This window comes from Onychostruthus taczanowskii, unplaced genomic scaffold, assembly GCF_017590055.1.
Source record: "Onychostruthus taczanowskii isolate IOZ18803 unplaced genomic scaffold, ASM1759005v1 scaffold39, whole genome shotgun sequence".
Classification (NCBI taxonomy): domain Eukaryota; kingdom Metazoa; phylum Chordata; class Aves; order Passeriformes; family Passeridae; genus Onychostruthus; species Onychostruthus taczanowskii.
In genome coordinates this window covers 4,142,519-4,170,075 of record NW_024501348.1, presented here as the reverse complement: position 1 = coordinate 4,170,075, position 27,557 = coordinate 4,142,519, and the positions used below count along the sequence as shown (strand labels likewise).

Below are 27,557 nucleotides of genomic sequence, written 5' to 3'. Positions count from 1 at the left end.
GGTTTCTATAGGTGTCATTGCATTCCAGCATAATTCTTTAAAAAATAGAAATAAATTATGTTATTGGTGTGTTTCTTCATCCTTAGCTCCCCATTCATTGTTTGATCTATTCTCTTTGGTGCATTTATACACCCATTTTTCACCAGTTTATAAATGTTGCAGTCGGAGACTTGGATCAAATTCTCAGCTATAGGCTCAGGGCTCCCATCTAGATGAATAGCTTCTTAGGTTTAAGGCCAGAAAGAAACATTAAAGCATCTGTTCTTATTTCCTGTATATCACAGGCCATTACATCTCACACAATTACCCATGTATTGAACCTAATAGCGTCTTTGGCTAAAGTACATCTTCTAAAAAGGTATCCAGCCATGATTTGAAACTCTCCAGAGATAGGAATCCATAGCTTCCCTTGAGGATTTGTTCCAGTGGTTAATTAACCCCACTCTTAAAAATATATGGCTTATTTCCCATTTTAATTTGCCTGGCTTCAGCTTCCAGTCACTGGTTTTTGCTACACATGTTGCTGCTTGTTAAAGAGCCTTATAGTAGCTGGTAATTCCAGGACAGTTATCTTTCAGTCTTCTCTTTGATAAACCCCCAAATGTTACAAGCTGGGTATCTACAGAAAAATGGATTCTCAAGGTATTAAATAATTTCTATGGCTTTTTTGGAACCTTTTTCAAATTTCCCTCACAAGAAGTAACATTTGTATGTCTGGTTGTGATCTGCAGGAGGAAACCCTGCTGTCTTCTCCTCAGTCCAGGTGCCATCAAGACACAATCATGCATAAACATACACCTGAGGACAGTCCTGAGAGGTGAACTTGCTCAATCAGTCCACCACAGCCTGAAAATTAAGTCTTATCCTTACCAGGACAAGGAGGCTCTGTACAGTAACACAATCTTTATCCAGATGCATATCTTCTCTCCTGCCCTCCCAGCCCATCAAGAGATTGCAAAGAAGTGCCACGCTGCTTCATGGTCCCTTGGCTGAGGTGGCAGGCATCCATCATGAAGAGCCTCTTTTGGTTTTTGTGTTGCATTTTCTCCACCAAGAACTGGCAACATCTCTGCAAATAATGGCAGTTCCAGAGAAGAAGCTTTGGAGTGGCCATTCCCAGATGGTGCTTGGGCAAGGCAGAAGCAGCTACTGAGCAAGTGCACTGATGTACCTAGCCTATCCAGGCCTAATGTTTATTTTTATTAGTGATAAGTTGCTGTGAGTGTCTCTGAATGTCTCTTCTAGATAATGAAAGCTTTGCTTCAGAAAACAAGCAGCAAATAGCTTTAAAGAAGTTTTATGACCAAACTGGGAAGTGCTGTTGGTTTTGCAGCTTGTGGACCCCAAGGAGAAGCAAGAGCTTGAAGCACTTTGCATCAAGCTCAGGCTGCCTCAGTTCCATCTGTGTTTAATTAAATCCTGGCCAGGCAGTGATACCCATCATCATGCCTGCTGCAGAACACAGTGCAGCTGCTGCAAGAGGTGAGACCTGCCTGCAGCCTAAGACAAAGGGTAGGTGATTGAGGCAGCTGTCCCTTGTCCACCTATTCAGCCCAGGACCAGGGTGCCACCTCAGAGCTCCTATTTAGGTGCATATAAGCCTTTATGCTCCATAATGGAGGCATTAATGGTGGTTGCTAAAGATTTTAAGTGCCTTTAGAAATTAGATGCTGTCAAACTATGCTGAATTAATGAGGCTTAGGATGGCTGGCATATGGTGGGATGTAGATCTGCTTGTGGCTCATGGCAGCACGGGACAAGGAAAGCATCATGCTGAGTTGCCTGTGCAGGGATGCACAGCCCCAGCCCTGTGCCTGGACCTGCTGTGCAGTGTTTCATGGCATTATCTTCTAGCAGGCATGCAGGCATAGTGACTGGACAGTGTTCTTCCACCTGTGCCAGCCAGCAATGAGAAAGTGCTTTGACTCTGCTCTTTCAGCACCATTAGCAGGCTCCACGTATGCATCCCCAGCCAGGAATCAAAGGCAGTAAATAAATTCAGATTTTCAAAACAAAGATCCTGTGAGGAGCACTGGAAAAGGTTTTTTGCAGGCTGCTGAAGACAGTAGGGAAGGAAGAGGTGCTTTGTGCTGTGCAAGACTCTGATCTGAGGCTGATGACAAACCATCAGCCTCAAGGTTTGCTTTTAATCTTGCAGCCATGCTACAGGGGTTGATATTCCAGTTCCATGACCAACTCTCCCCTAGATCCCTGAGCTCAAGGATATATTAGAAATGCCTGTGCTAAGTGATACTCCTCAGATATTGCTCTTCTGCAGATCTCACGGCCATGCTGTAAGAGTCTCCCTTTGGGGTGTGGAGGGGGGAAGATGAGGCAAGGAAGAAGCTTTTTTTGATGTTGAAACACTTTGTTTTTCAGGGAGGGGGGATAGCTATTTATTTATTTTTGATGGAGCCAGGACAAACCATTTGTTTGATGGATTAGGCAGTTTTAATATGTCAGGTTGCCTAGGGTACAGGCCAGGCAGGTTAGCTGAAGCAATTGTCTCTATACAAATGGAAAGAATAATGTCCTGAAAAGGCAGCATTAAGGGTTCTGCTCTCTCATCTGCATCTCTCAGACTATTCCACAATACTTACCCTTTAAATCCCAGTCGAGCCTCTTCAGGAGACCTGAGTTAGCAGTGAGAAGTAAAGGCTTTTGTGGCCTTTTAGCTTCAGACTAAATACTGCTTTAATAACGCAATGCTGTGCATTTTTCCCTCGTAGGAATGATTTGATAAAGACTGGTAGTTTTGGTGGGGTTTTTTTGGTTTGTTTATTTTGTTTTGGTTTTTGTTGGGATTTTTTTTTTTTTTTGTGCTGTTGCAAGTACCTCAAGCCTCTATTATCATGAGTTGTCAGGTGCAACCAATATGAGTAAAACCAGATCATTAACTCAGTGACTTTCAAAGGAGAATATTATGAGTCTAATCCTCTTTGGCCAGAAAGCTTACACATTACTGGCAATGTCTGGCTTAGTTTAGTCAGGGTGGCTCATGAGCACACAAGGTACATGTCCTTGTGAGGAGAGGCACAGTCTGGACTGCCAGGGACAATGATGACTACCAGCTTCCCATGTGAGTCTCTGTACCCCAGGGAAAATGTGGGGTGCTTTGCCCTCCTCTGAAAGGATATGGTTGCAATTACTTTTGGGTGGTAAACACATCCACAGCTCAGCAGTGTGGCTGACTCATGCATGTTTTGCCTCTATGGCTCTGCCTGTGAATGTGGTAGAACCCTTCCAATTTACAGCAGCTACCCCTCCTGATTTATTTACCAACTCAGCCTTTAGAGAAGATTGATTTTTTGCTACAGAACTAGGCAGTTTCTTCTTTTTTTAACAATACAGGTCTGTGTAATCAAAGTTTGACTTGGTTTTTTTTTAAGAGTGAACATTTCCCAAGTGCTCATGTCATTGATAGGGATTCAATTAAATTTGAGAAATTAAAAGGCACCCAGTGCTCATGCTGCTGAAAAGGTTGTGGTGGTTGTCATGCCTGAGAGCTGCAGATGCACCTGAAATGTAGTTTGCTTCCACAACTGCACTCCAATTGGCCAGCAAAGCATCTCCGTGCCTCTCTGCAGCAATGAGAAACTGCTTCAGCTCCCAGTAACTTACAGCTTTGATTCCCCACGGTGACAGCACAGGACAGGTTCAGCAGTACCCAGAGGGACCCCTGGAGCAGGCAGCAAGGGCAGTTTGCCCCAGAAGTGGAGGCCACTTGTGCCAAGGATGGCCACTTGTGCCACCCTGCGAGCCAAGGGCTGCAGCAGCAGCAGCACGCTGCCCTGCCTGCCCTGGGATGTTGTGTTCCAGTGTGAAAAGGCATTCCCAGCCATGCCCAGAGCCAGGTGAGCCCATCAGCCATGTGCCTGGGGGCTGGGCTTGCCTGTTCTGCCCATTCCTCTGGTGGGAATTTGCCTGTGAAGGACACAGATGCAGTCCCTACAGTTTTGGTGCTTCAATGGGCTCTAAACTCAAGTTTCCCTCAGAGCTCCTGTTTGGAACTGCAGAACACTTTTAGATTGTTCTGAGAATGAAAAACAAGACCCTGAAAGTCCCATTGCATGCCTGGCACAGCAGGAACCAGGTTTGATGGAGCTGTTGAGTTGCCTGTGTGACAAATTCTGCTCCAGTTTCTAGCTCTAAAACCCAGGTCATGTAGTCAGGACATGATCTGGCAGGCAGAGTATGCCCAAAAGAGAATTTTTTTTTTTTTTTAGCTGGATCAGTTCAGCTGGATCTGACTCACCAGGCAGGCATGCAAGCACTTGTGTTGGCACTGTGGAGGTGGCAGCACAGAGAGAAGGAACAAACTGCCAGAGGGCATGGGACCACAGAAAATGTACATCAGCCCATGTTCTCATGCCTTGCCATTGTTCACTTTTTTGGGAAAAACACTTTCCTATTTATTCCCACCTCCACACTGCTCTCTAGAAGGCAAGTGACATATTCTTTTCTGAGATTGCAATCTACACTTTCCTGGTCAGCAGAAGGGTTTAGGCCTCAGCAGGGGCCAGCTGACACAGCAGCTAAGATTAGATCTCAAATAACTATTTAAAAACCTTGTGTAATCAGCAAGAAAGGGCAAAGAGCTAAAGCATGAACATAGAGAAGCAGTGAATGTGAATACCACCCATCCTTTCTTATGACAGCCAGTAGCTTCATCATGTCTGCAAAAATAAAACAAAGCATTTGCAGGGTCCAGTGTTATTTTGAATGAGTTTAAAAAGAAACAAAATTATGGACACTCACTTCAAATCAGGAATAAATGTTTTTGATGAGAGAACCCAACAGTTCTCAGTTATACACCTGTTTAGGAGGTCAGCTTGGTTCCCGGTATTTTCCTTTCTTGCACCAGATGCAACCACTTGCATTGGCATTGAGTGAGACAACTCAGCTTTTAACTAAGCTAAAGTAGATCCTCAGCTTTCCCAGGTGATAATTAGATAAATTGTTTACCTGCATAAATCACTTGCATGGAAAAGTATTTGGGCTGAATGACTCATTTATTGGTCGACATTGTGGCCTTCTTTGAGTCTTTATGGCACTTTGCTGTTAAGCTCGTCTTCCTGCAGTCTATCTGCTAAGGACAGTAGATGTGTAGTTTTTTATTGTATAAACACACATCCACATTTCAGTCAGCTTCAGGATCCTGAGGGATGAACTCCAAAGGTGAAAGTGGAAGCTTTTCTTAAACACCAGCTTGAGGTCTAGAGTCCAGCCCCCAGGTGAGGTACAATTCACACAACACAGGCAGGAAGCAGCCAGGTCCCTTTCCAAGTGCCTTGCCATGGGCACTAACCCTGGGATACAACAATTTTCACTGGGCTCCTGCCACGGAGGGAGTCCAGCAGGAGTTTGAATATGGACCTTTCCTGCCCCTGTGACAGTGTCCACCCAGCATCCCCCAAGCTGTAAGGGGCTGCAGCCCAGAAGGCTTTGCTCTTTTTTCATCAACTCCTGTGAAGTAGCAAATCCTCTCTCTTTGCCTCCCTGTCCAGATCAGCGTTTTGCATTCCCTGGGTGCCCTGAACATGCTGCAGCAGGCAGTTCAGCAACACCAGTGGCCACATGCAGAGAGATTGTTTCTCCTTCTGCCAGAGCTATCAGGTTTTGCAAGTGCTATAATAAGAATAAATAAAACCCCCCAAATAAATAGGAAAAGATAAGGAGGCAGATAGCTGTAATTTTCATGACTGATAGTATTACTCAATTTAGACATTAACATTCTAGCTAAAGCTTTAAACCTTGGGTTTACTGAGCATGCCTGTTACTAATTTGGCCTACTCAGACTGCATTGGTAGCAGGTAGGTGTATAATTTTAAAATGACTTTGAATTATATTGCAAGTTAAGCACTGCAGAGACAATGATTATAATTTTTTTCCCCAGGCAGCTGATGAAAGGTCTTACAGGATTTATTACTACCCTTCTGAAGGTTTGGGAGGAGTGTTTACTGGATGGATCCATAGACTGTTTAACTTCCCATATTCCTCTATTAAAATGATATCTTTAATCCTTGTTCCACAACTAAAAAATGACATACAGCAGATCCCCATCTCTGATTCATTACACTGCAAAGTCTTAAATCCTTTCTCTTCAGAGTTTCAGCCAGAGAAGATTATTCTTCACCCCTCTTGATGTGTTTTCTGCTGTCAGCCAGGTCACAGCAACCACCTTTCTGGAGGGAACAGACAGCGTGGGGAAGTCCCCAGAGACCCTCACAGCATTACGCACAGCAGCTCCAGGAACAGCCTGGCACAAACAAGGACCAAGGTGTTTCCAGCTCCCTTTCCTTATCCCTCTCTTCAGCTAGATGGAAAGTGGAGTATCCCTGTTGTGCTGAGCCCTGGAAGGACTTGCAATGAGTTCCATGCAGAAAAAGAAGAAATGGTTCACGTAACAATGTTAGGACTTGATCCATCCAGATACAGCTTCAAATGGCAGGAGAGGCTTCCCTTTCATGGAAACAGTGGTCGTGACATTGCTTCCCCTAATAATATGATTAAGTATTATTAATATCATGAAAATAAAACAAAAAAAATAGGTAGAGATACTACTTTATTTTGGGGAAAGATTTTGAATGTGTGTGGTCTTTTTCACCATGCATACACATAAGTGAGAAGCAAAGAAAGCAGCATCAAAACAGCACCAGTGCAAGCAGTCAGGAAGCAACTCTGCCAGCATTACTGAGAGCAGCTTCATTCATGATGTTCTCCACCCCATCTGCACACATATGGGTAAATAAATTTCTTCACTCATATGACAAGTCCATTGAACTCCTGCCAGACTTTATGATTCTGCATTGACCCACCAAAATTCAAAATAGATTTTCTTGGTGATAAAAACCCCCAATGAATATAGAGGCTGTTATTTATTCTGTCCCATCTTTGTTTTAATGTCAGTGAAAATGCAAATACACTGGAGTATAAAATTGTACTTTCCAAATGCACACTGATTGTTCAAAAACCTGGGGTAAGATATAATTTCTACTGAAGTCAATAAAAATTCTGAGGGACTTTATTGAGACAGGATTCAATACCTTAAAATGCTTTAGCATTAAAGTGAGTGCTGCTCTAAATACGAAAGATGATTTATTGGAAAGCAGTAGCAGGACATGTCATACCTCATTATTAAGATTACCTTGGGCTCATTATCACTTTTTCTCCTAACTGAACTTCAAAGATCAGTATTAGATGGCTGCTCATATTAAAAGAGTTCTGCTAAATGCAATTGTGCTTCATATTTTGTACTGCTATTTAAAGAAAATTCTTTATATCAATTACCTAAAAAGACCAATGGACAAAAACAGAATGGAGGAAGACACATATTATAATCTGCCAGATACACTCCCTACCCTCTGCTTTCTTAAACACAGGAAAAGTTATTTTTTTCTCTTCTACTATAAACTGTTCCCTCGTATGACAATTTAATTTCACAAGCCAAAGCTGGATTTTCATTGAAGACAAAACATTTAAAAAACCCAACCCAATAAACCCACCAAACTGAAGATGTTTTATTGATGTGTGTGCATGATGATATTGTGACTTCTTAAAACAGCTGTCAGAAAAGCAGAAACAATAAGCGATGTTAATGTGAAGGGCTGAAACGATGACAGCACATTTGCCCGCATGCCTCCTGAGCTGGTATAGTGTGGGAAAGCAGTTGCTTGGAAAGTTGTCATTATTTTCTCTTGTGTTGTTCAGAACAGACTTATAAATACAGCCAGATGTTACTGTCAAGAGGAGCTGTTGGTTTGTAGCAGCATAACCCTTGTTTTCCAATGACCATGGAAATACAGAGAGAATTGTCTCCTGGCTGCTTTGAAAGTGACAGCTTTTAGCAGAAGTATTCAGATTTAATTTAAATGTACTATGCAGTTAAAGATTAGATTAAGAGCTAATCTTTTATTTCTAGTTGCTTTTGCTTTGCCAAGACTTTCTCAATTCACCACTGACCCAATTTTTAAAAGTAAAAATATTGTGACATAACCATGATCCCAAGCCTTGGCAGTGTGGGTTCATATTTGGACTTGATGATCCTAGAGGACTTTTCCAACCTAAATGATTCCTGATTCTGTGACATGCTCATTTTATCCCCTAAGGATGTTTGCAAACCACAGATGTGAAGAAGGAAAATTGCCCGAGTAACATGAATCTGAGATTAAGTCATATGGAAAACTGATCCTCTGAAATAGGCAGGGACCTTTCTACAGCATTTAGTGGGCTTTTTCAACCCTTCCTTTCATATGTGGATGAGCAGCAGTGGGAGCACTTTAATGTGATTCATAGGCAGTGGCACGGCTGAGCCTGCTCTCTCTGCACAGCTTCAATGAATCCCTCCTGGGCCACTTCATCATCCACTCCCTACACCCATCACCTCTGTCCCCACTGGCACAGGCCAAAACTAGACTAACTCTTTGTTTGTCTCAAATCTTTGATTACATTTACAACCCCCAATAACTAATTTAGGTCATCACTGCTGCTGGCAGCACTACTTTAATTTGTATTCCTTTCTTCTGTTCTTTTGCGTTTTGTTTTTCTGAAGTACATGGGTTTGTCTTAATGTGACATCTTTGAGCTAACAGGCATCTGAGGAAGGCAAAAGGAATTTATTGCATTTTGGCTAATACTGAGGAAAGGGGAAATTGCCTACATAATGAAACAGAAGATGCAGTTTGAACTGTCATTTCTCTCGTCTCCATAGTACTGGATACACAAATATAAACTATATGATCTACCTCCTCCTTCAAACACATCAACGTACAATTAAAACCCACAAAGCTTGACAACCTGTTGTCAAGTTGTTTAAGCAGTTGTTTCAGAATCTGACAGACAAACTTATAAACAAAACGTAGAGCACCAGATCGTGGGATGAGGCAGCATTATCACGTTGCTTCCCTCAGTTATCTCAAAATTTGGAAAACAAAAAAACAGAGGAATACTCTTTCTCCTTGAATAAATAACAGTTTAATTACATTATAGAAATAAAATATGATATGGTAGGAATACACTGGAAACCTTACAGAAATACTATTCTGCTACTGGTAAGTAAATGGTCAAAGCTACTTTTCATGACAATCTGAACAGTACTTGTGTACAAACTATTATACAGGTTGCTAATGAAAAATATTGCAACATTTGCAAGAACGTTACCAGCTCAAACAAACATCTAATGATACAATATTCTTCTAAGAGGAAGTAATAATGTTAGATTTACAGACAATAAAGAGTTATGTTCTCCACTTAGAAACACTGGAAATAAAAATCTCAGGTAATCTGATTTCTTTACCTCATATTATCACAAGGAAAAATTTTCCTTTCACTGTGAAACAGCATCCCAAGAGACCCTGTAAACAGTTTATTCAAAGGTAGTATTTGAGATGTCACAGCAACTTCAACAATTTTCCTAGTCCACAATTACAGACTTTTTAGGCCACTGCTTGTACAGATGACTTTTTTTTTTTTTTAACCACTTATTTACATACATTCAGCCCAATAACAGCAGGGAGAATGCGCTGCCTATCTCACAACAGACACACTAAAATTTTCATCAAAAGGCCAGTGCAAGATGTGGATAGTGATTGCACAGCACTGAGGAGATTGTATCATACAAATATACAATTAGACTGTCGAGAATCTAACTCTGCACATGTGTGACATAGATGGTTTTCTCAGTAGATACGTGACACTTGTAGTTGGTACATACACACATAACTGCAACTAGAGGTGGTGGGTGGGTGGATGACGATGATGATGATGATTATGATGGTGTGGGTGGCTGTGGAACACAGTATCGTTTGGCTGTGCTATCACTAAGTGAAGGTAGCCAACTGCAAATTAGGAATATCTAAAGCTCAAGTATAAGTACAGCTTATCTTGGAACGGCAGCAGATTTTTCTCATGAAAGAATAGTTCTACTTAGTGTGCAACATGTAAGGAAATTGTTGCCAACTCTTTAATAAATGGTTCTAAGTGAACCGATGCAGTTCCCAGAGCTTTAGAAAAACTCATTATGCAAATGAAGATACTGATGATAGACGATAACATTTCACAGGATGCTATTTCTTATTATATCAGTAAGCACCAAGTTAAGTGCCAAGACAGCCCCATTGTCCCATGATTTATCGTAAAATTTAGAACTTGAATGCACAACAAAATTCCACAAAGTTTGCATTTAATTCACAAGAAGACAGTTTCAAAAATGGCTCTTAAAATACCCTTAACATTTCAAATGGGCTTTCCCCCACTCCTCTAAGAGGACTGCTTTAGGATGGACTAGACCTAGGTATAAGAAAGGTCTTTCAGAAGGACTTGACAGCCTCGGGGATTCCTCTGCAACCCACTGGTTTTGGCTGACTGCAGTGAGTGTGGTGCCCTGTCCCATCACACAGGAAAGCTCTAGGGCAGGGGGGTGGAGGAGGGAAGTACCCCTGTCTCTTCCAGCTATTGCTCAGCACCTCACCTGGTCCAATCTTATCTTTAAAACATGCCATCCCTCCCCAAGCCTAAACTTGGAGCCATGTGCACCCCCACAGAGCCACTGGCTGAAAGGAGCTGGGTGATTGTTCAGCTGGCTGCTCTGGCCCGCACCAAGGGAGCCAGAGACCCGGGGCTGTTGCTCCCTCTCTCTCCCTACTTAAGCACAAGGATGGGTGGCAGGACAATCTGGATTTGGCTCCACTTGCCCTGTGCCACGGAGAAAGTCACCCCTGCTGCAGTAAGTGCCAGGCAGCTAAAGGACTAAGCTGCATTTTCAGCTCTTTTGGTAGAAATCAGACAGCAGGGTGAGGAAACAGTCAGAAAAACCACGGCAGCAGTGTAGAGGATCCCAGACCTTATGACTCAGAACAGAATCACAGAATATCCGTGCTGCAAAGGCTACCTGGTAACATGTTCCTTGTGACAGTCCCAGGCTGCAGAAACTGTCCCACCATGGAACAGAGCCACTATGTTCCTTCAGTAACTTCCTCCTGGTAGTGTTAAACCTTGTCAGTGGCTTCAGAGAGACGCACCCCAATGCAAGCTATCAGATTTGAATACTCACAACCTTAAAACAAACTACAATTTAGTCCTGGCTTTCTCAGTCTTCAGGAACACCATCAACAGCTGCAGCGTTTGTCAGTGCGGGCTCACTCCATGCTCTCTACCTCTCATTTCCCTTTATTCTCAAGTGCAACTGAAAGGTTGCTTCCTCTAGCACATGGATACACGCTTTGGCGTGGATCAAGATGTTCTTAATATGGTGCTTTCACCAGTAATCAATTGGAAGAACTCAATTTTAGAAACAGAATTCGTGTGCAAAGCGTGCAACAAGAAATACAGTTACATTTGGTCATAGTGTCCTATCTTAGCTATGCTACCATGACTCACACTGGTTAGAATACTAACACACACACACACACACACACACACGCACACACACGTACACACACAGAGATATTTATTTATATACACGCTCACACAATAAGAAAATGTCTGACAATATTTCCTCCTCTTTTAGTGAAGACGAGATTTTGGCATCTCAGGCTCTGAATCTGCTTCGACCTGGGATACAGGAATGTGACACACTTCAAGTATACATTGACTGCACAGTGATAACATCACACATTGAGTCTGACACATGCTGTCTTCAGTGGTCCAACACCAGCACATGGCTTAAAACCAGACGCCCATTAAAGGAGCCAAATATCCAGGACCTTTTGCTTTTCAGTACTCATATTCAGGCAACACCCAAGAGCAGGGCAGCAGTCTGTGCAACCAAAAATAATCCTTCTGTATAAACGCAGTGGTATTTAAAAGTCTGAACCAGTGCATTCCTTTCTCACATTCCTCCTCTATTCCTCTGTTGCTGTTAGTCTCATATGCATATGAAAGTAAAAGGCAGTGGGGAAATAATTTTAGTAGAAGAACACAAAGCCTCTCCTCTAAGTCCACAGAAGACCACTAAAAGTGTAAAATTTCCAAAATGTCTCATAGGAATTCTTCAAATACAGTAAGTGTTTTCAATGGGGTTTACATATCACGTTTCACGTTATTTCCACGGAATTCTACCTTATCACTTTGTTTAATCAGACAAATATCAATAACACATAATAAAACAGCACACAATTCACGGGACACAACACGTTTTACAAAACCTCTAAACTCAGCACTGCTGCTTTTGGAAAAATTCAGAAACTCCTATTACTTACAGACAAGAAATACATTTCACATTGAAATGAACAGCATGATTACAAGGCTTTTTTTCTTATTTGATGGTATTGGTTTAGGACGTGTTATTTTTCAATTAGGTTTCACAATTCTTCTTCACACCCCCAAAGGAACAATTGCTAATCTGGTATTTTCTCTGTCCTCTTTCAGGAAACATTATTATTCAGTAAACTCCTTTTGAGAAAAACTTGTGAAAATTTAGCTAGGATCCCTAATTGTAAAACCTGAAGAACTGACTGATGGTAATGCTCTTAACACAATTATCGCTCAGTTTACAGTGACAAACCAAAAAATATTACAGGAGTGTACAAACACGTTAAGCCATGGGTTTGGTTTTCTTTGTTGTTGATTTTTTTTAATTTTTAGTTTTTTAAAACTTAAAACTCCTTTTTTCACAACACTGAGAAGTCTCTGACTTACAACGCTTCAGCAGTTGTGTCTGTGGAGACAGACATGGTAACTTTGGCAATCTTAACTGTGCTCTTAATGCAGCTCTCGGCAGCCCTGTGCACGTTCCCCGCGTTGTTGGCGTGTTTGTGCTGGCAGTCAGACTCCATGCTGTTATCCAGGGGCTGCGCCGTCCCTTCGCAGGTGGGGAACATGCTGCGGAAGGCGTGTCGCAAGTCCTTGCTCCTCAGAGCGTAGATGATGGGATTCACTGTTGAATTCAGCAAACAGAGCATGCTACAGAAGGCAAAGATAGTCTTGATGAGCTTGTTCATTTTCCCAAAGACATCGTACACCATGATGGCGAGGAGAGGGCCCCAGCATATGATTAAAACAACTAGGATAAGGACCAAGGTTTTGGCCAACCTGATGTCCATACGAGTTTGATCAGGCCTAGTGATCTGTACCTTACCATCCTCCGTCGACTGAACGATTATGCTTTTCTGTGTGCCTCGCTGCAACATGCGAACAGCGTGGCTGTGAGCCTTCCACAGAATGTACATGTAGGCATAGACAATGAACAACAAGAGGACGCTGGTGACCCCGATCCAGAACATCAGGTACGTCTCATCGATGAGAGGGAATATGTCCGAACAAACAGAGTTGAGCTTTTTGCAGTTCCAGCCGAGCAGAGGAAGAACGGCTATTACGATAGCGATGGTCCACATCACACAAAATGCTACGACAGCCTTTGGTCGGGTAACAATCCTTTTGTAAGCTAGCGGCCTGTGTATAGAGATGTACCGGTCTATTGCCGTGAGGAAAAGGCTACCTACAGAGGCGGTGAAGGAGGCTGTAACTCCACCCAGTTTGAACAAGAAGACGTTGGGGCTATCCTTCCGGTGGAAAACATGGAAATCCACAAAACTGTAGACAAAAATCACGCTGCCCAGGAGGTCGGCCACAGCCAGGCTGCCGATGAAATGGTAGGAGGGTCTACACCGGAGGCTTCGGGAGTGGAGGATGACGCACAGGACGAGCAGGTTCTCTAGGACTGTGAAGGTGCCCAGGGTGAGCGACAGCACGGCAATGGCCAGCTGCTGGCTGGGGTTCAGGATCATGAAACACTCCATATCCATAAAGTTCTCCCCGCACTGTATATTCTCCTCATTATCCTTAAAAGTGGACAGGGACTTGTTGTAAAACTCTGTGATGTTGACCTGCTCTGAGGGAATAATGCTCAACAGGGAATCATCTCCTCCAGTCATTTTTTCTTGGAAAGGATCACCCCTGAAGGAAGAAAGAGGGAACTTCTGGGGGTAGTACCCCAGCTTGGATGCCATGTCGCCTTTCATGTCTTCGTACTGGATATCGTTGGAGCCCACGTAAAGGAGATCTGTCGTGATTGTTCGGAAAGTTGTATCTGCGAGGCCATCTAGAATTGACTTCATAACCCCAGTCTTGTTGGTTTCAGAGATACTTGGGGGATGGAAAAATGCATCGGAGGAAGTCCTATATGGGGAAAAGATCAGACTTCATTAACATAAACAGGGAGACAAACTCCTCGGACAACTTAGCTGAACTGCGTCAAACACAACCAACCCTTCTCTGGTATTCAGTGCAGGTCTAACTTCGCCACTGTGGGAAATCAGGGTGGATTGAGCACTTAAGAGAGAAATCACCTGGATTTCACTAAAACTGAATTACACAAAGAAGCGACGTGAAAAACAAAGGCACAGGGAATTGACTGTTTCACAGGAAAGAAATTTTCATTTCTCATCAAAACCTTATGAGCTGCTCCACCAGAAATATATTTTTCTCAGCTTCTGATTGCAAAGCACCTTGCAGACCAATATTCCTTGGGCTTACTTCATTTAGATAATACCAAGTGCCACTGCAGGAGCAGCACTAAACTGAGTCACCACCTTCTTTGTTTTTCTTTCAAAAGGCATTGAGGGTTTTTAAAAATTGACAACAGAGAGGCAACAGGGACAGAGCCATGCGCTCCAGATTTCACAGTTCACCCAGTATGCCTCTATATTCTTATTATCCTGCTACAGCAATCGGAGGTCTATTAACATCCTGAATTTGCAACTGCAAATTTATTAGCAAGGTATTTGATCAATAACTATACAGCTTCATTACACTCATATACAAAGATTATTCCTTCCTTCTGCTAAGCCAACTAAGGTACTGGGATGTTTGAGCAATATGAGGGAGGTGGGTTAGCCAGCTGTTACCCAGCTCTGTCCACAGTTTCAGGAAAGGTGACAGCTGTGCTAAATCAGTGAGAGAATCAGTGATCTTCTCTGTACACACCAGAAGCCTCAGTCAGGGCAGTTCAAGTTTGCCTAGATAAACATGGCACAAAGTTTAAGCAGTGGCCAAAATTCCAGGCAAAAGGAACCAGGAGCTACTGCTTCTGCAAGACGCATTGTAACGTCACTTGTACCCCTGGGGACACTCTCAGAAACATTCTGTCCCCTCCAAAACTGGAGGGATGCAGCAGAAGGTCCCCAAGTAGCCATTGATCTCTGAGATCTACCCAGTACAGTCTTTTCTCACAGATGGTGACTAGTTGTGGGGAACAACTCCTGGGCAGGCTTCCCTTGGGAGAGGACCCCATCAGCACCTGAGCAGGCAAGACAAGTCTTACAGCTCTTGTTATGTTGTACTCCTTTATATTACTTTGCTGATAGAAAATGCCTTGAATATGGATTGAACATCTGCTTTAGGGCCCCCCTCCACCACCTCAATGGATGAGAGTGATCTGAATACAAATAAGAGCCAGAATCACTCCTTTTGTGTGCTACAAATATTCTACATCTGCTATGGGACATCTCGATGATTAATCGGAGCAAACCAAGCTTCTTCTTGTTTTTAGTATGGAGGAAATTGTTGCACTCAAGAAATCCTAGATGCCAGTACATCAGCTTGTACTGACCTAACCTGTTCACTTTACACAACTGACAATAAATGGTCAGAAAGGCTACACGAGTTTATCTGCCAGAGCACTGATCACCTCAGTCCCTAAAGAGAAGACATGCACAGTAGGTACCACTGCTCTCTTTTCCCATGAAAACCATAGGAAAGAAGAAAAGCAGTCCCTAAAGAGAAGACATGCACAGTAGGTACCACTGCTCTCTTTTCCCATGAAAACCATAGGAAAAAAGAAAACATCTCTCTACAACAATAGCAGTACTCAAAAAATATGTGAAATCATGAGCATTTCCAAAGAAGCACAGATCACTGCTGATGATATATTTATACTGCCCTTATAGCATGTGAACACTCAAAAATTTTTCCATAGCTCTTTCAAGTTTTGCCTTTTATTAAAAGGCCTGCGCCTGGACATTGAGTATTAAAGGGAATACATGAACTTAGACCTCCAGAGGACACTGCAACTTCAATGTTGCAAAAAGTATGAGTACAAACAACCCTTACCGGGATAGTCACAAAACACAAAATATACTGGCTGAGTCAGCTTTTGCAGACACAGTTTGCTCAGCAAATAACAATTATTAGACAGACAGACAGTATTAAGGAATTTAATTTTGAGGGCGTGAGCACTGAAGGAGGGAAATGTCACTGAAGCATACATTAAAAATGAACAGCAATCATCTAATATGGAAGGTACTTTTCTGTTTTATAGCTGTTCCTAGAGAATTTGCAGATGTTACACACTGCCAAGATGACTCTGCTGATAAATCTGCTTTGGGCGAAGCCTGGCAACTTTAAGCTTGGCATTGTAACACCATTTTACAACCAGAAGTGAAGAATGTGTCCTTAATTTGAAAACTACCCAAAAATATTAAATAAAAAGGTAGTTCTATAAATATGTAAAGATTGCTGTGGTATCCTCTGCTATTAAAGCTTATTTTTGACAGAAGAGAACCATTTTAATGAGTAAAGCCACAGCACCATGTCGAAAAGATTATGTCTGAGGGAAGCTTCATAAATTGTATTCAACTGAGCACTTCTGCTAGACAGACAAACAAACTGTTATGAGGTAGCTGATCCCTGCTGGAGTCATGTCAAGTACAGACTTTCTCAGAATTAGGTGCCATGCAACCCCTACCTTTATTTGAAATACAAATGAAAGAACACGAATTCTTGTGTGCTCTTTTGAAGGTGGCAGTGAGTTATGTGACAACATCACTATGCATGCATATGCTACGCTAACAACATGGTTAATGGGATCAGGAGAGGCAAGTCTTACTTTGAATGTCAATGATTTTTTTTTTCTCTGTATTTTTACATTGAGATTATTACAGTAATTTTCGCCTTATTGTCTCTGCAAAGAGAGTTTTCTTTGAAAGTACTTGGGAGTTCATTAGTAGTGTAGTTTAGGCTTTGGGGGATGCTGCTAACATTAATTTTGGTTTTGTTTGCTACTGGGAATATCCTAATTGGAAATTTCTAGCAGTATGTGTGCATGCAACTATTCAAGCTGCAGTTGATTTTTATTAAAGTTGCAGTAAAACAACCATTTGCCTGATCTGGAATTACACTTTACAGGAAATTCATTTATTTTGATTTAGATACTAGCTTTTCCCAGTACAAGCTCACTACTAAAATGCACTGAAGAGATCAGCGAGGTTTTCCATAGCTGTGATGCAAGACTGGATCTTTGGCACTGCAGATATCAGGACACAGGTGCTGCACAATTTGATGTAGAAAGAACAGACAGTGACAGAAGCAATGCCAGTGCTCTGAGCGTTTTGACTCTGAGCATTTCTGTCCAAACCCGGAGTGGTGAGCAGGCAGCACCCACGAAAACAGACACCCCACACCACGCAGCCACACTGCTCTTTGCAGCTGGCTTCAACACAACTCAAACCCATCCTGCCCAACAGCCATGACCATCCCCACATGAAATATTCCAGGAGCCCCTCTGGCTTCTCAGAGTTTCCACAGGGAAGAAGTGTCCTCCACACAGGCTCATCCTCTCTCCCTGGGGCTGGAGTGACAGCTGTGTGCTACAGAAAGCTCCCCTCATGGGCAGAGAACATGAGGGAAAAGCCTCCTTGTTCTGCCAAGAACTCTCCTGCGCTGCCAGAATCCACTCTTCCAACTTCTCTTGAGTTTTCAAAGCTCTCAGCTTCATTCCTTCCATAAATGAGCTCAACTACCTCACTCATTTTAAAACAGCTTTTAAAAGACTGAAACATTGATTAAATGTGAAGGAGAGGCTTCACTGACACTGGCACTCAAAATTTTTCATGTATTTCCACAACTGCACGCAGCAATTCACATCAAGTACTGAATTATGATTGCGGATAAGAATTAAACAACAGAGAAAAACTTCAAGGATCTTTTATCTTGAGGACCCGACCAGAACAATCACAGCTGAGCACCATTTCAGACCCTTCTCCCACCATCCAGCAGCTGCTGGTGGGCACTGCCAGACCAGCCGTGCCAAGTGACTGCCACTAGGTGGAGTGGCTTTGACAAACTCCCGGCTCAGCCGTCTGCACGACAGCGTTCAATCTCCTTCAGCCCTTCCTCCCTGCCTACTTGACCAGGGATCAAACACGTGAGGTGCTAAACTTCACCTGAAGGTTGAAGACACACCTTTGTGAGGCTCTGCCTTCAAAGTGAAAGAACTAGCGAGGAGTTGAGGGGGCAAGCCTTACTAGTGCCCTCCACTGTCTGCTTACATATAGCCCTAAAAGATGCTTGGGTATCAGAATGTAAATGCACCTCAGGTAAAATAAAAAATAGATATAGTACATGAGAGGCTGGTAACTCATCATCAAGGACAACAGGGGGAATTATACCTCCTCTGGGCTTCTTGTTGGTCCACAAGACCAGTTCACTTGGGGAACAAGAACATGACCTCATTAAAATGCTATTACCTATCTTCTCCTGCTGTTCTGGGATAGAAGGAGAGCTGGGAAGTTTTTATCATTGTCTACAAAAAGAGCTGAATTTGTTACAATTTTCAAAACAGGATGATTGATAAAGCAATTTTAATAGCCTGAAAAGAAAGAGTGAGTATTTATGCTCTTCCTCAGAAGTAATTATGAGCAATACAATGATGATACTGATAGCTGCAAAAATGTTGACATTGCAAGAAAAGGAATCAAAACAAGAAAGCAAAATCCACAATCAAACCTTTCTGGCTTACATTTTAGAAAATATTTTGATCTCCATGTCTATACATTTCTTTTACGATAATCATAGTTAATTAAGAACAGGCTAAAGGACAAGTAGGGAGAATTCAATCAATTTCTGAATGCATAAAAATATACAAATGCACTGTCCTTGTTTATACCTTATAAGGTTCTAAGTCATTCAGAGAAGAGCAATATCTTCTGATAAGTTTGCATAGCGCCCAATAACTGGGACTCCTCCCAAACTGGGTCCACAAAGTACTACCACAGGAGAAACAGCAATAATTTACACTCATATGCAGTCAGCTATAAAACTGTGAGAGAAATGAGATCTACCACAGTAACTGTTGGCCTCTAGAATTAGAACTGTCCTATTAAATGAAAATTTATATGGCTAATAATTACCTTATCCCATATGGTGATGGACAATACAGCTTCGAGGACAGAACAAGGTTTCCAAGCCTTAGAGAAAGAAATGTGCAGACTGAGAAATGGCACTCTCAGACTCAGTAACACCAAGTAAGGAAAAAACACATGTTGAGAAGAATGCGAAGGCAATGTTACCCCTATCCTATTTACTGGTTTACTACTCCATCTCCAAAACTGTGCTACTCCTAGGCTAAAAATGGCAAATATGCTGTCACTCCTAATTCAGGAAAACTTGCATTCATTTCAGTCAGAATTTTCTCAGTGTGAGGGATTGGGAAGGAGCACAAACACTAGGAGAGGAGCAAATTAGGGATGTTATCTTCTAGATATAGCAAGGCACTATCAGCTGTGGGGTAAACTAGGGCATGCAAGTAATGAACCCAATTTTGTTCTTATATAACATGATCATATCTTTGGCAAACTGAACCTTAATTAGCAAGAAGGCACAGCTACATGGTTATTTGTGTTAATTAACATACCGTTTGCACACTAGCAGGATAAGGGCTGGACTGTTCCAATGTGTGGGCAAATAGCTCCTATGTGACACCCCCCAGCATCCAGCAGCTGACAACCTGAACAAAAACAAAACAAGGGGGAAAACAGGGTGTTAATCAGTGATGGACACTATTTTTAAAGGAATATTATTATTTTCCTCCTCCCTCCAAAGTTGGCAAGATGTGTGTACCAGTTTTAGCACAGGCAATTTGCAGGCACAGAGAAAAGGAGGCTGCACCTTACATCCCAAACAGCCAGAGCAAATGCATGTGTCTAAGATCATAGACAGCTGAAAGCAAGGCTGAAGTCCTGCTCCTTCTGGTGTGGGGTAAGGACCAAAACTTTGCTCTCTGTGAGCCAGGCAAGCATGCTGGCAACCACTACATCCTGCTGCCCATCTCTGAACTGCTCGAGTTGTTCCATGTTGGATTGAGAGCTAAACATCCAGAAATAATGACACCAAGTGATATTCCAAGAGGCAGGGTGCATGCCTGATGAGAGGCGTAGCTTGAAGCCCTTCCTCTGAATTAAGCAAACCAAGGATGCACCTCCTGCATCCCACAGAGATGCAGAGGAGGAAGAGCGGGGGCAGCTGCACTGTCTGCTTGTGAAAAATCTCTAGAACTCCTGAGGTCACCCAAAACTCCTCAGCTTGTAAAACACAACCCCTTATACAACACATTTCCTACCAAGCTGTAGACAAGATGAAGTACTGAAGTCACAAGGGGACCATCAGGGTCATATTAACAGGAAACTAGAGCTACCTGCTCTGCCCAGCTTTGGAGAAGGGATGGAAGGCAGAGGTGGCTATTGTAAAACTGTAGATTTAAACATCTTTCACAGTTTACTTCATATTGTCTTTAATTTCATCTAAAGATCAAATTTTGGAAGAGGATGAGGAGTCTTGCTGAAGTGTGAAAGACACAGATGAAATGAAACAGTGAAGCAATCGTGACCTGGTTACTTGCTTAAAATCAGCTCCAGTTTAGGGACAGGTTTCCCAATTAAGGACTTTCTATTCTTCTTTTCCAATAAAGCAGAATGAACAGATAATATGAAAAGTTTGATACAATGCTGTGGTACTCACATTTTAAAGAAAATGGAAGAGAACTGTAATGGAAGCTGGTTAATTTTGAACTCTGAAAGTTTTTCACAAAAGAGTTCATCTCGGATTTTAAAATTCCAACAGATATTCTGTCATTTCCAGCCTCTTCTCTAGCAATTCTCTAATGCCAAAAGGTGCAGGCACTTATTGCTGAGCAGAATTGACATAAATGCTAAATGGGAACAGAGAAGCTCAGCCAGGTGCAAAAGTGATAAGGAGTTAACACTCAATCTCCTGGAAGTACCTAGAAGAAATGGCAGCTTAGTACACAATGCGTAGTTTAAGGGAGAGAAGTAATTTGAAACAACAGAGCAGAACATAAAAGACCAGGCTCCATTGGATGCTAAATGCGAAAGGTCTCCAGAAGAATGTAATATCTAGACGATCAAACTGGGGGAAAACCACAGTTATTAGGAAGAAAAGAGAGAGAGAGAGGGAGATAATCACTCCTAGTTTTCATGCAATGGCCAGAACAGAACACAGAAGGTCACAAATTTGTTGCAGCAGAAGATATTAGTGAACTTTATTAAAAGAGTAAGGTTTAGAGACAGAAAGATAGCAAAAACATCAGGCTCCAGGGAGAATTCTCATAAACTGTACAGAGTATATGTCTGCCTTCTCATCCCCCCTCAACAAACTGGCTGCAACAAGTTTTAATTAAAGAAATCATGAGATGCAAGGAGATGCCGAGAGCAGTGGTAATGTGGGTTAAGTTACTGGTGTGGTAAGGATTGCTAGGAGAGAGGAAAGATAACTACTGTCCTTACACTGGGAATAAGGCATCTCCAGGCAAGACAGGAGCTAAGTGGAGAAAGGTAAAAAAGGAAGACCCAAGTGGAATTGCCTCAGTGAGGCAGGGATACAGATTTTAGAGAAAGAGAAGAATTGCCTTCATGATACGCTGGAGGAAAGCAGATCAGGTGGAGAAGAAAATTCACGAGAGAAAACCTCCCTCCTCTTCTGAGCTGTGCGAACTTCAGAGACACCTCCATAAGCTGAAAGATAAAGCTAGTGGGATTTTTCAGATCTCACCATAAAGAAAGAACAGATCCACTGCTTGCTCTGCAGGCAATGACTTGCTCTTTTGAAAGTCCATTTCTGATCTGTATTCAAATGATGAAGAGAGATGCAAAGGGCTCTGAGAAGCCATCCTTGGTAAGGTCAGAGAAAAGGACAGCACTGTACGCACTCACAGTTGGGACCAGGGTGGGGACACTCAAGAGAGGTTAGCTGAGCACATTTGGCCAGGGACATTAACAAAAATCAAACTGCTTAAGGAAAATGACATACAGGATACAGACTTCAAAGGTGGAATGGAAGAGAGTGCTCAAATGGAGCCACTGAGTGACACATACGGTGGACAAACACACCAAAAGTGAAAAAGAGGTTCACAGTCAATGACAAATGTTAGTGCAGAGGGCCAGCAACACATTGCAAAGCAACATCCCTTCTACCTCAGTCTTCAAGAGTCTGCCTCTGCTGCAGACTTTTTTTAGGCCATCAAGTACTGGCAATGCTCAGAAGCTAGGACAAAAAGGCTTTTGGCAATTGTGATGTCCCGTGCCACCAGCCTTAGCAAAGGACAAAAATACGCACTCCCAATTAAAAAATAAAAACCATTTTTTTTCCATTTCTGGAGCTGTCTGGCCTTTCCTAAGGTTTAAATAAGCTCAGATAACTGTCTTCATAGTTACATTCACAATATAATGATATTCAAATATACTGCCTTCACACACACAAATAACTTGTGAAGTTATTTGCCAGCATATTAAGCCACTACACCAGATTGCTTGGCAATGGTGTATGTCTTTGAAATATGCAGATGCTTTTCTTTTTTTAAAAAAAGGAGAGAGGGAGGGAAGAGGAGAAGTGAAAAAGAATTACAGTAGAATTTGATATCCAAGTAGCAGAACAACAAATTGTGGAGAGACTCCAACCACTATTACATCAGACTTGTAAAAATAGCTAAAATATACTGAGGGATGAGTTATGACTTTATATATAGGTATACTTCTATGCATAAACTTACAAATAGACATAAACAAAAAAAAAAAAAAAAAAACCAGGCAAAAAATGCCTAGAGGAAGAACTGAAGTCTCACAAACCCTGCAGTATGTCATGCATAAACCCAAATTTCAAGTGCTAGATTACACGCAGACAAGTGTAGGTACAAAAAATATAGGCACGATGATTGGTGAACATCCTTCTGAATCCCCTTATGCACAGCCTTTTTGGCTAAAAGCAAGAATCTAAAAATAATATATCTATCACTGAGATCCTGCAAAAGTTATTTTGCATGTATATATACATGTCACCTAACATTCCAGGCATGTACACAGCCTGGACTTCAGTGCTGCATTCTTTAAAACAGAGGTACAACTGACTAAGAGCAGTGATTTCTGAGAACATGTTTCACATACTCAGGAGAACAGGAAGGTAGGAGCCCCTCAAGATCCTAAACATAAACTTTGAAATGTTTCCAAAAACACAGAAAGGTGGAAACTACTCCAGTGAGGGCTGAAAGGGAATTGACAGTACGGACCTGCTCCTGCTCAGTACTTTGCAGTGAGTAATCACATCTTAAGAATGCATAATTGCCATAAAAGAGGTTAATGCAGGATGAGGCACTATTTGATGCCATCTAGCCTCAATCTACACAAACAATACAACATCTGAATTGCACAGAACATCCACTTTCACCAACAGTCCAGCCAAGGTATGAGAAGTGAACATCATACTGTCATGCACTGTAATGAAATACCTATTTTGTCTGTAATTTGGAAGTGGCCAGTTTCACCAAGAAAGGCTGTTCCTACCAAAGAGAGGCAGAACCAAGCTAGGGGTGTGCATCACCATAATGCCCCTGCATGAGGCACAAATGGCAGAATAAAATGTGCTCCGACCTTATGTTGCAAACCCAGTCATTTTTCATGGGCAACAATGGTACCTTCGGGAAAAAGGGGAAAAAAAGAAAAGTTCTTTCTAACGAGAAATTGATTTATAAGTCTTTATAGGCATTTCAAAAGGACAGGTCATACATAGCTGGTTTCAGCAGTCATTAACAAAGCCACACACTTTCAAAGGGTGTGAGTTTTGGGGGGGAATCCTTATCCCACCAACAGCGATGGGATGTGCACTTTTGGCAGCAGTACAGTGTTAGCCTAGAAATGGAGACATACAGAGCAGCACTGAGAAGACAGGTTGGCACATTTTTAACTTTGCATTAATAACAAATGCTCTTGCTGTCTATTCTGGCACATTTGCAAGCTTGCTTTTAGGTACAAGGGACTTACATGCATTTCCACTGTAGATAAGAAAACAAGAGCAGCCTTGTTATGATTAAAAGGGTCTATTTCCCTCTGCCTTCTGTCTTGTGTGTCCATCTGCATAGCTGCTTTGAACTTGGCCAAAACCCAGTGTTAGGGTCGCCCACAGTACGAATTTTAAACCATCAGCAGACTGTGGATTTGCTGCTAGAGAAGTGAAAAATCTCCAAATATTAGCCTAAATGGTCAATGAGTGGTTTTGTAGAACATTCATCATGTTACATAGCCAAAACTATTTCAGAAATTGCAGCAAAAAAATAATTTACTGTTTCATGAGGACTGTCACATAAAGACAAAGCAGACATCTGGAAAGAAATTAAGAACAATCACCATTGAGAAAAATGAATTCTGCAGACACCTAGGTAGGTGACTATGGGACTAGAGAGGTCACAAAGTTTGCATTTGAGAAGTTACAGTAATTTCTCTTTAAACAACACAGAATTAGAGAAACTAGGCGAGCGGAAGACAGTGCATGAGACCTGCAGAATCAAGAATGGCAATGTATTCATAAAAATCTTGGTCAATACTAAATTAATACATGAGTTTGGATTCTTAGTCTCCTCACCCACCTCACCTCAACTCAATAGAAAAGAAAACCACGTCAACTCTCCCTCTCTAGTGCGTAGCATTTTCAGCACCAAAATTCCCAGTGGGATGCAAGCATTTAGAGACAGCCACATTAAAGGCTGAAAGTCAAAAATGGCTTCAAAAAGAAATAAAATAAAGTTATTTCTTTCTAAACTTCTGCTGCCCAATCAAAAACTTGTGATAGGGGAAGTTAAAGAAAGGTTTGCATTGGCTAAGACCTGTCAGTCCTTCAACAGAGCATGAAAGCCTTTGACGGGGTCCTTTATGCAACTGAGCTCACATCATTCATCAAAGAACAACAGCCAGGATCAAAGGCATCCACCAGCTCATCCTCGCAATACTATAACCTGCTTCCACCTTCACCTTGAGTTTTATAGGTATTTTGATTCCACTCCCATGAGTTTAGGTGTCACAGAATGGCCAATGAGTTAAATTGTCAGCAAATAAGTCAATTTCTTTACCTAGCCAACTTTTTTTTTTCCTTTTTGGCAATAGGTACCTGCTGGCTCAGTCAAACAATTATTGTTTTTATGAATTCTGCTTTAAAATGGTTTTATTCAAATGGTTCTGCCTCTTATTCCAACGACCAACAGATAATAAAGCAAAGCTGTTACTCGTTGCTACAAAACTAATTTTAACCTCAAGCAAAACAGGAATTACACATTCATCTTCTGAACTGTTTAAAGATGTTACATTCATTTCTTTTATGACTGATTTAATAAACTCTGCCTGCATAATAAATATTCCTAATATAGTCACAGGGGTTTTTTTTCTCTTCTTGAGAAGGAAAAACCCATACTGGTGGTTGATATGAGGTGCAACACGAAAATAATTAAGCACAGCCAAGTAATTTTTGCAATGCTGTACATTTTGTTATTAAACATCATATTCACTATCGCTCTGATTCTTCGCCTTAACAGCAATGCCACCCCCAGCAGAGTGCCATATTCCTTTAAGAAAGGGTGAACAATAACAATGAAAACAACATGATGCATCTAAGAAAAAAAGGAAAAAAAATACTACACCTTTAGCAGGTTAAAAAAGCTACACTGTTTTTGTGGGGGTTTTTTTGTTGTTTTTTTTTTTTAAGCCCTAGTAGATACCCAAGCTATCTGGCTGTATGTTATATATGACCCTTTATCTTCTGAAAGAAAAAAAAATAAAACATGTGCCGAAAATCTTAATGTTATAATTTGCTGCCATACAGAAAATAACAGTGATGACAATTTTAGAGAAAGAAGGAAAACTATGGACTTCATCTTCTGACACCATTTTACTTAATCAAACTGCAATCACAGTAATGAGCTCTCTCCTACCAAAGGCTCGGTACATACCTCATCCAGGGGTATTCTCAATGGAGATTTGCAGACGTCTTTGAGACAAAAAGATGCCCATTTGAAATAAGCCCATCTGGTTACTCAAAATTATTTCTCAACAGATGAAGATTTCACATGACAAACGCTGCGTGAAGTTTAAAAGGCTCACTCTTTTTCAGCTCTTTTCCCCCCAGACTTCCAAATTTCAGACAAAAACAAACCAACCAAACAACCAACAAACCCGACTGATATTCTGAGGATGCTGAACGATTAAGTGACATTTTTTAACGGAACATCATTGCGCGCAAAATTGCGAACCGCCTTTTATTTCGGGTTTTTTTTCACAGAGTTTTGAGAGGAAAAGTGCACACGAAAGCTGAAAGCCACCCGCTGTAAATCACCAGCGGGTCAGGACGAGAGGAAAAACCTCCGATGTCAGATAAGGTCCTGTGGGAGCCCGGGAGGCTACCGGCTCCGCGCACAGAAGAATAGACGCGTGTTAACCAGAACGCCACCAGCCGCCCGCACCTCCGCCCGCTGCCGGGCTCCCCTCGGCCGCCGGGTCCCCCCTCCTCGGGCCGGGCTCCCGAAGCCAAACTGCGCTCCCGGGACCACCGGCTTTTCCCGGGCGGCCCCCGGGCCACCTCCAACTCGCCCCAGCCGCCCGAGGCGGCGGCGCGGGGCCGTGCCCGGGGCACAGGCGACACCCGCGCGGTCCCCGGCCCCGCCGCAGCGTGGGTCGCGATCGCCGCGGGACGCAGCGGCGGATCACGGGGAGGGATGCTCCGCAGGCAGCCGCCTCCCCTGCGCCCGTTCCGCCGTCGGGGCAGGCGGTGTCATTCCCCGAAAATCCCCCTCCCACCCACGCCGCCAACAAACTTTGAGGGGGACGACGGGTCCCTGGCCCCCGACCGGGGGGCGCCCGCCGCCCTCCCCTGCCCCCCGCCGCCCGCGCCGTCCTTACCCTCCGCACGGCACCGGCCGCGTTCCCCGCCTGCTCCGGCCGTGCCGACCCCCGGCAGGGAGCAGGAGCGCCGCCCCACCCGGGCACCCCAGCACTGGGGAGCGCCGAGGAGGCGGTGCCGGTGAGGGGAAGGAGGAGGTGGGAGACTTCTCCCCCCGGCTGCCTCCCCTTCTTCGCTTCCCTCCCCTCGGCGCCTCCTCTCCGACCACCGCCGCCCTCGCTCGCCCGGCTCAGGCGGCACGCCGGGCTCCGCCGCCCTGCCGCCGCCGCCGCTCCATGTGCCGCCCGCCCGCCCCGCCGCCGCCTCGGCGCGGGGAGGCAGCGCGGGAGCCGCCGGGCGCCCGGCGTGGCTCCGGCACACGCCGCCGCTGCGTCCCCCCCGCCTTCCGCCCCGCTCCGGTCCCATTTATGAAGCCCGGCGCCCATCACGTGTCAGTGTGTGCCTTTTGTCCCGGCCCTGGCAGCACCGGGGCGGACAGGCGGCGCTGGCCAAACTTCTCCCCGGGGGAGGGACATGGGAACACCGGGGAACACCGCAGGGGCGGGCGGCGGAGAGCGGCTCGGTTTCGGGCCGTGCCCCACCCCGCACCCCGCCGGCCGTGGGCGCTGCCCGGC

At 43.3% G+C, this 27,557-nt stretch overlaps 1 protein-coding gene across 3 annotated transcripts; it reads right to left on the bottom strand.

Moving 5' to 3' along the window:
• Positions 1-8,954: 8,954 nt before the first annotated feature.
• On the bottom strand, positions 8,955-27,150 carry CNR1 (cannabinoid receptor 1). 3 transcript variants are annotated; one of them, XM_041412412.1, is made up of 4 exons: positions 26,943-27,150; positions 19,628-19,720; positions 19,125-19,181; positions 8,955-14,115 (listed from the first exon to the last, which is right to left on the bottom strand). In XM_041412412.1, exon 4 carries the CDS (start codon positions 14,052-14,054, stop codon positions 12,633-12,635), a length of 1,422 nt encoding a protein of 473 aa, XP_041268346.1. In that variant the 5' UTR covers positions 14,055-14,115; positions 19,125-19,181; positions 19,628-19,720; positions 26,943-27,150; the 3' UTR covers positions 8,955-12,632. The 3 variants fall into 3 exon arrangements, with proteins under 3 accessions (XP_041268346.1, XP_041268347.1, XP_041268345.1); XM_041412413.1 differs by lacking the exon at positions 19,125-19,181; XM_041412411.1 differs by lacking the exons at positions 19,125-19,181; positions 19,628-19,720 and having other exon boundaries at positions 26,943-27,009.
• Between the last annotated feature and the right edge of the window lie 407 nt (positions 27,151-27,557).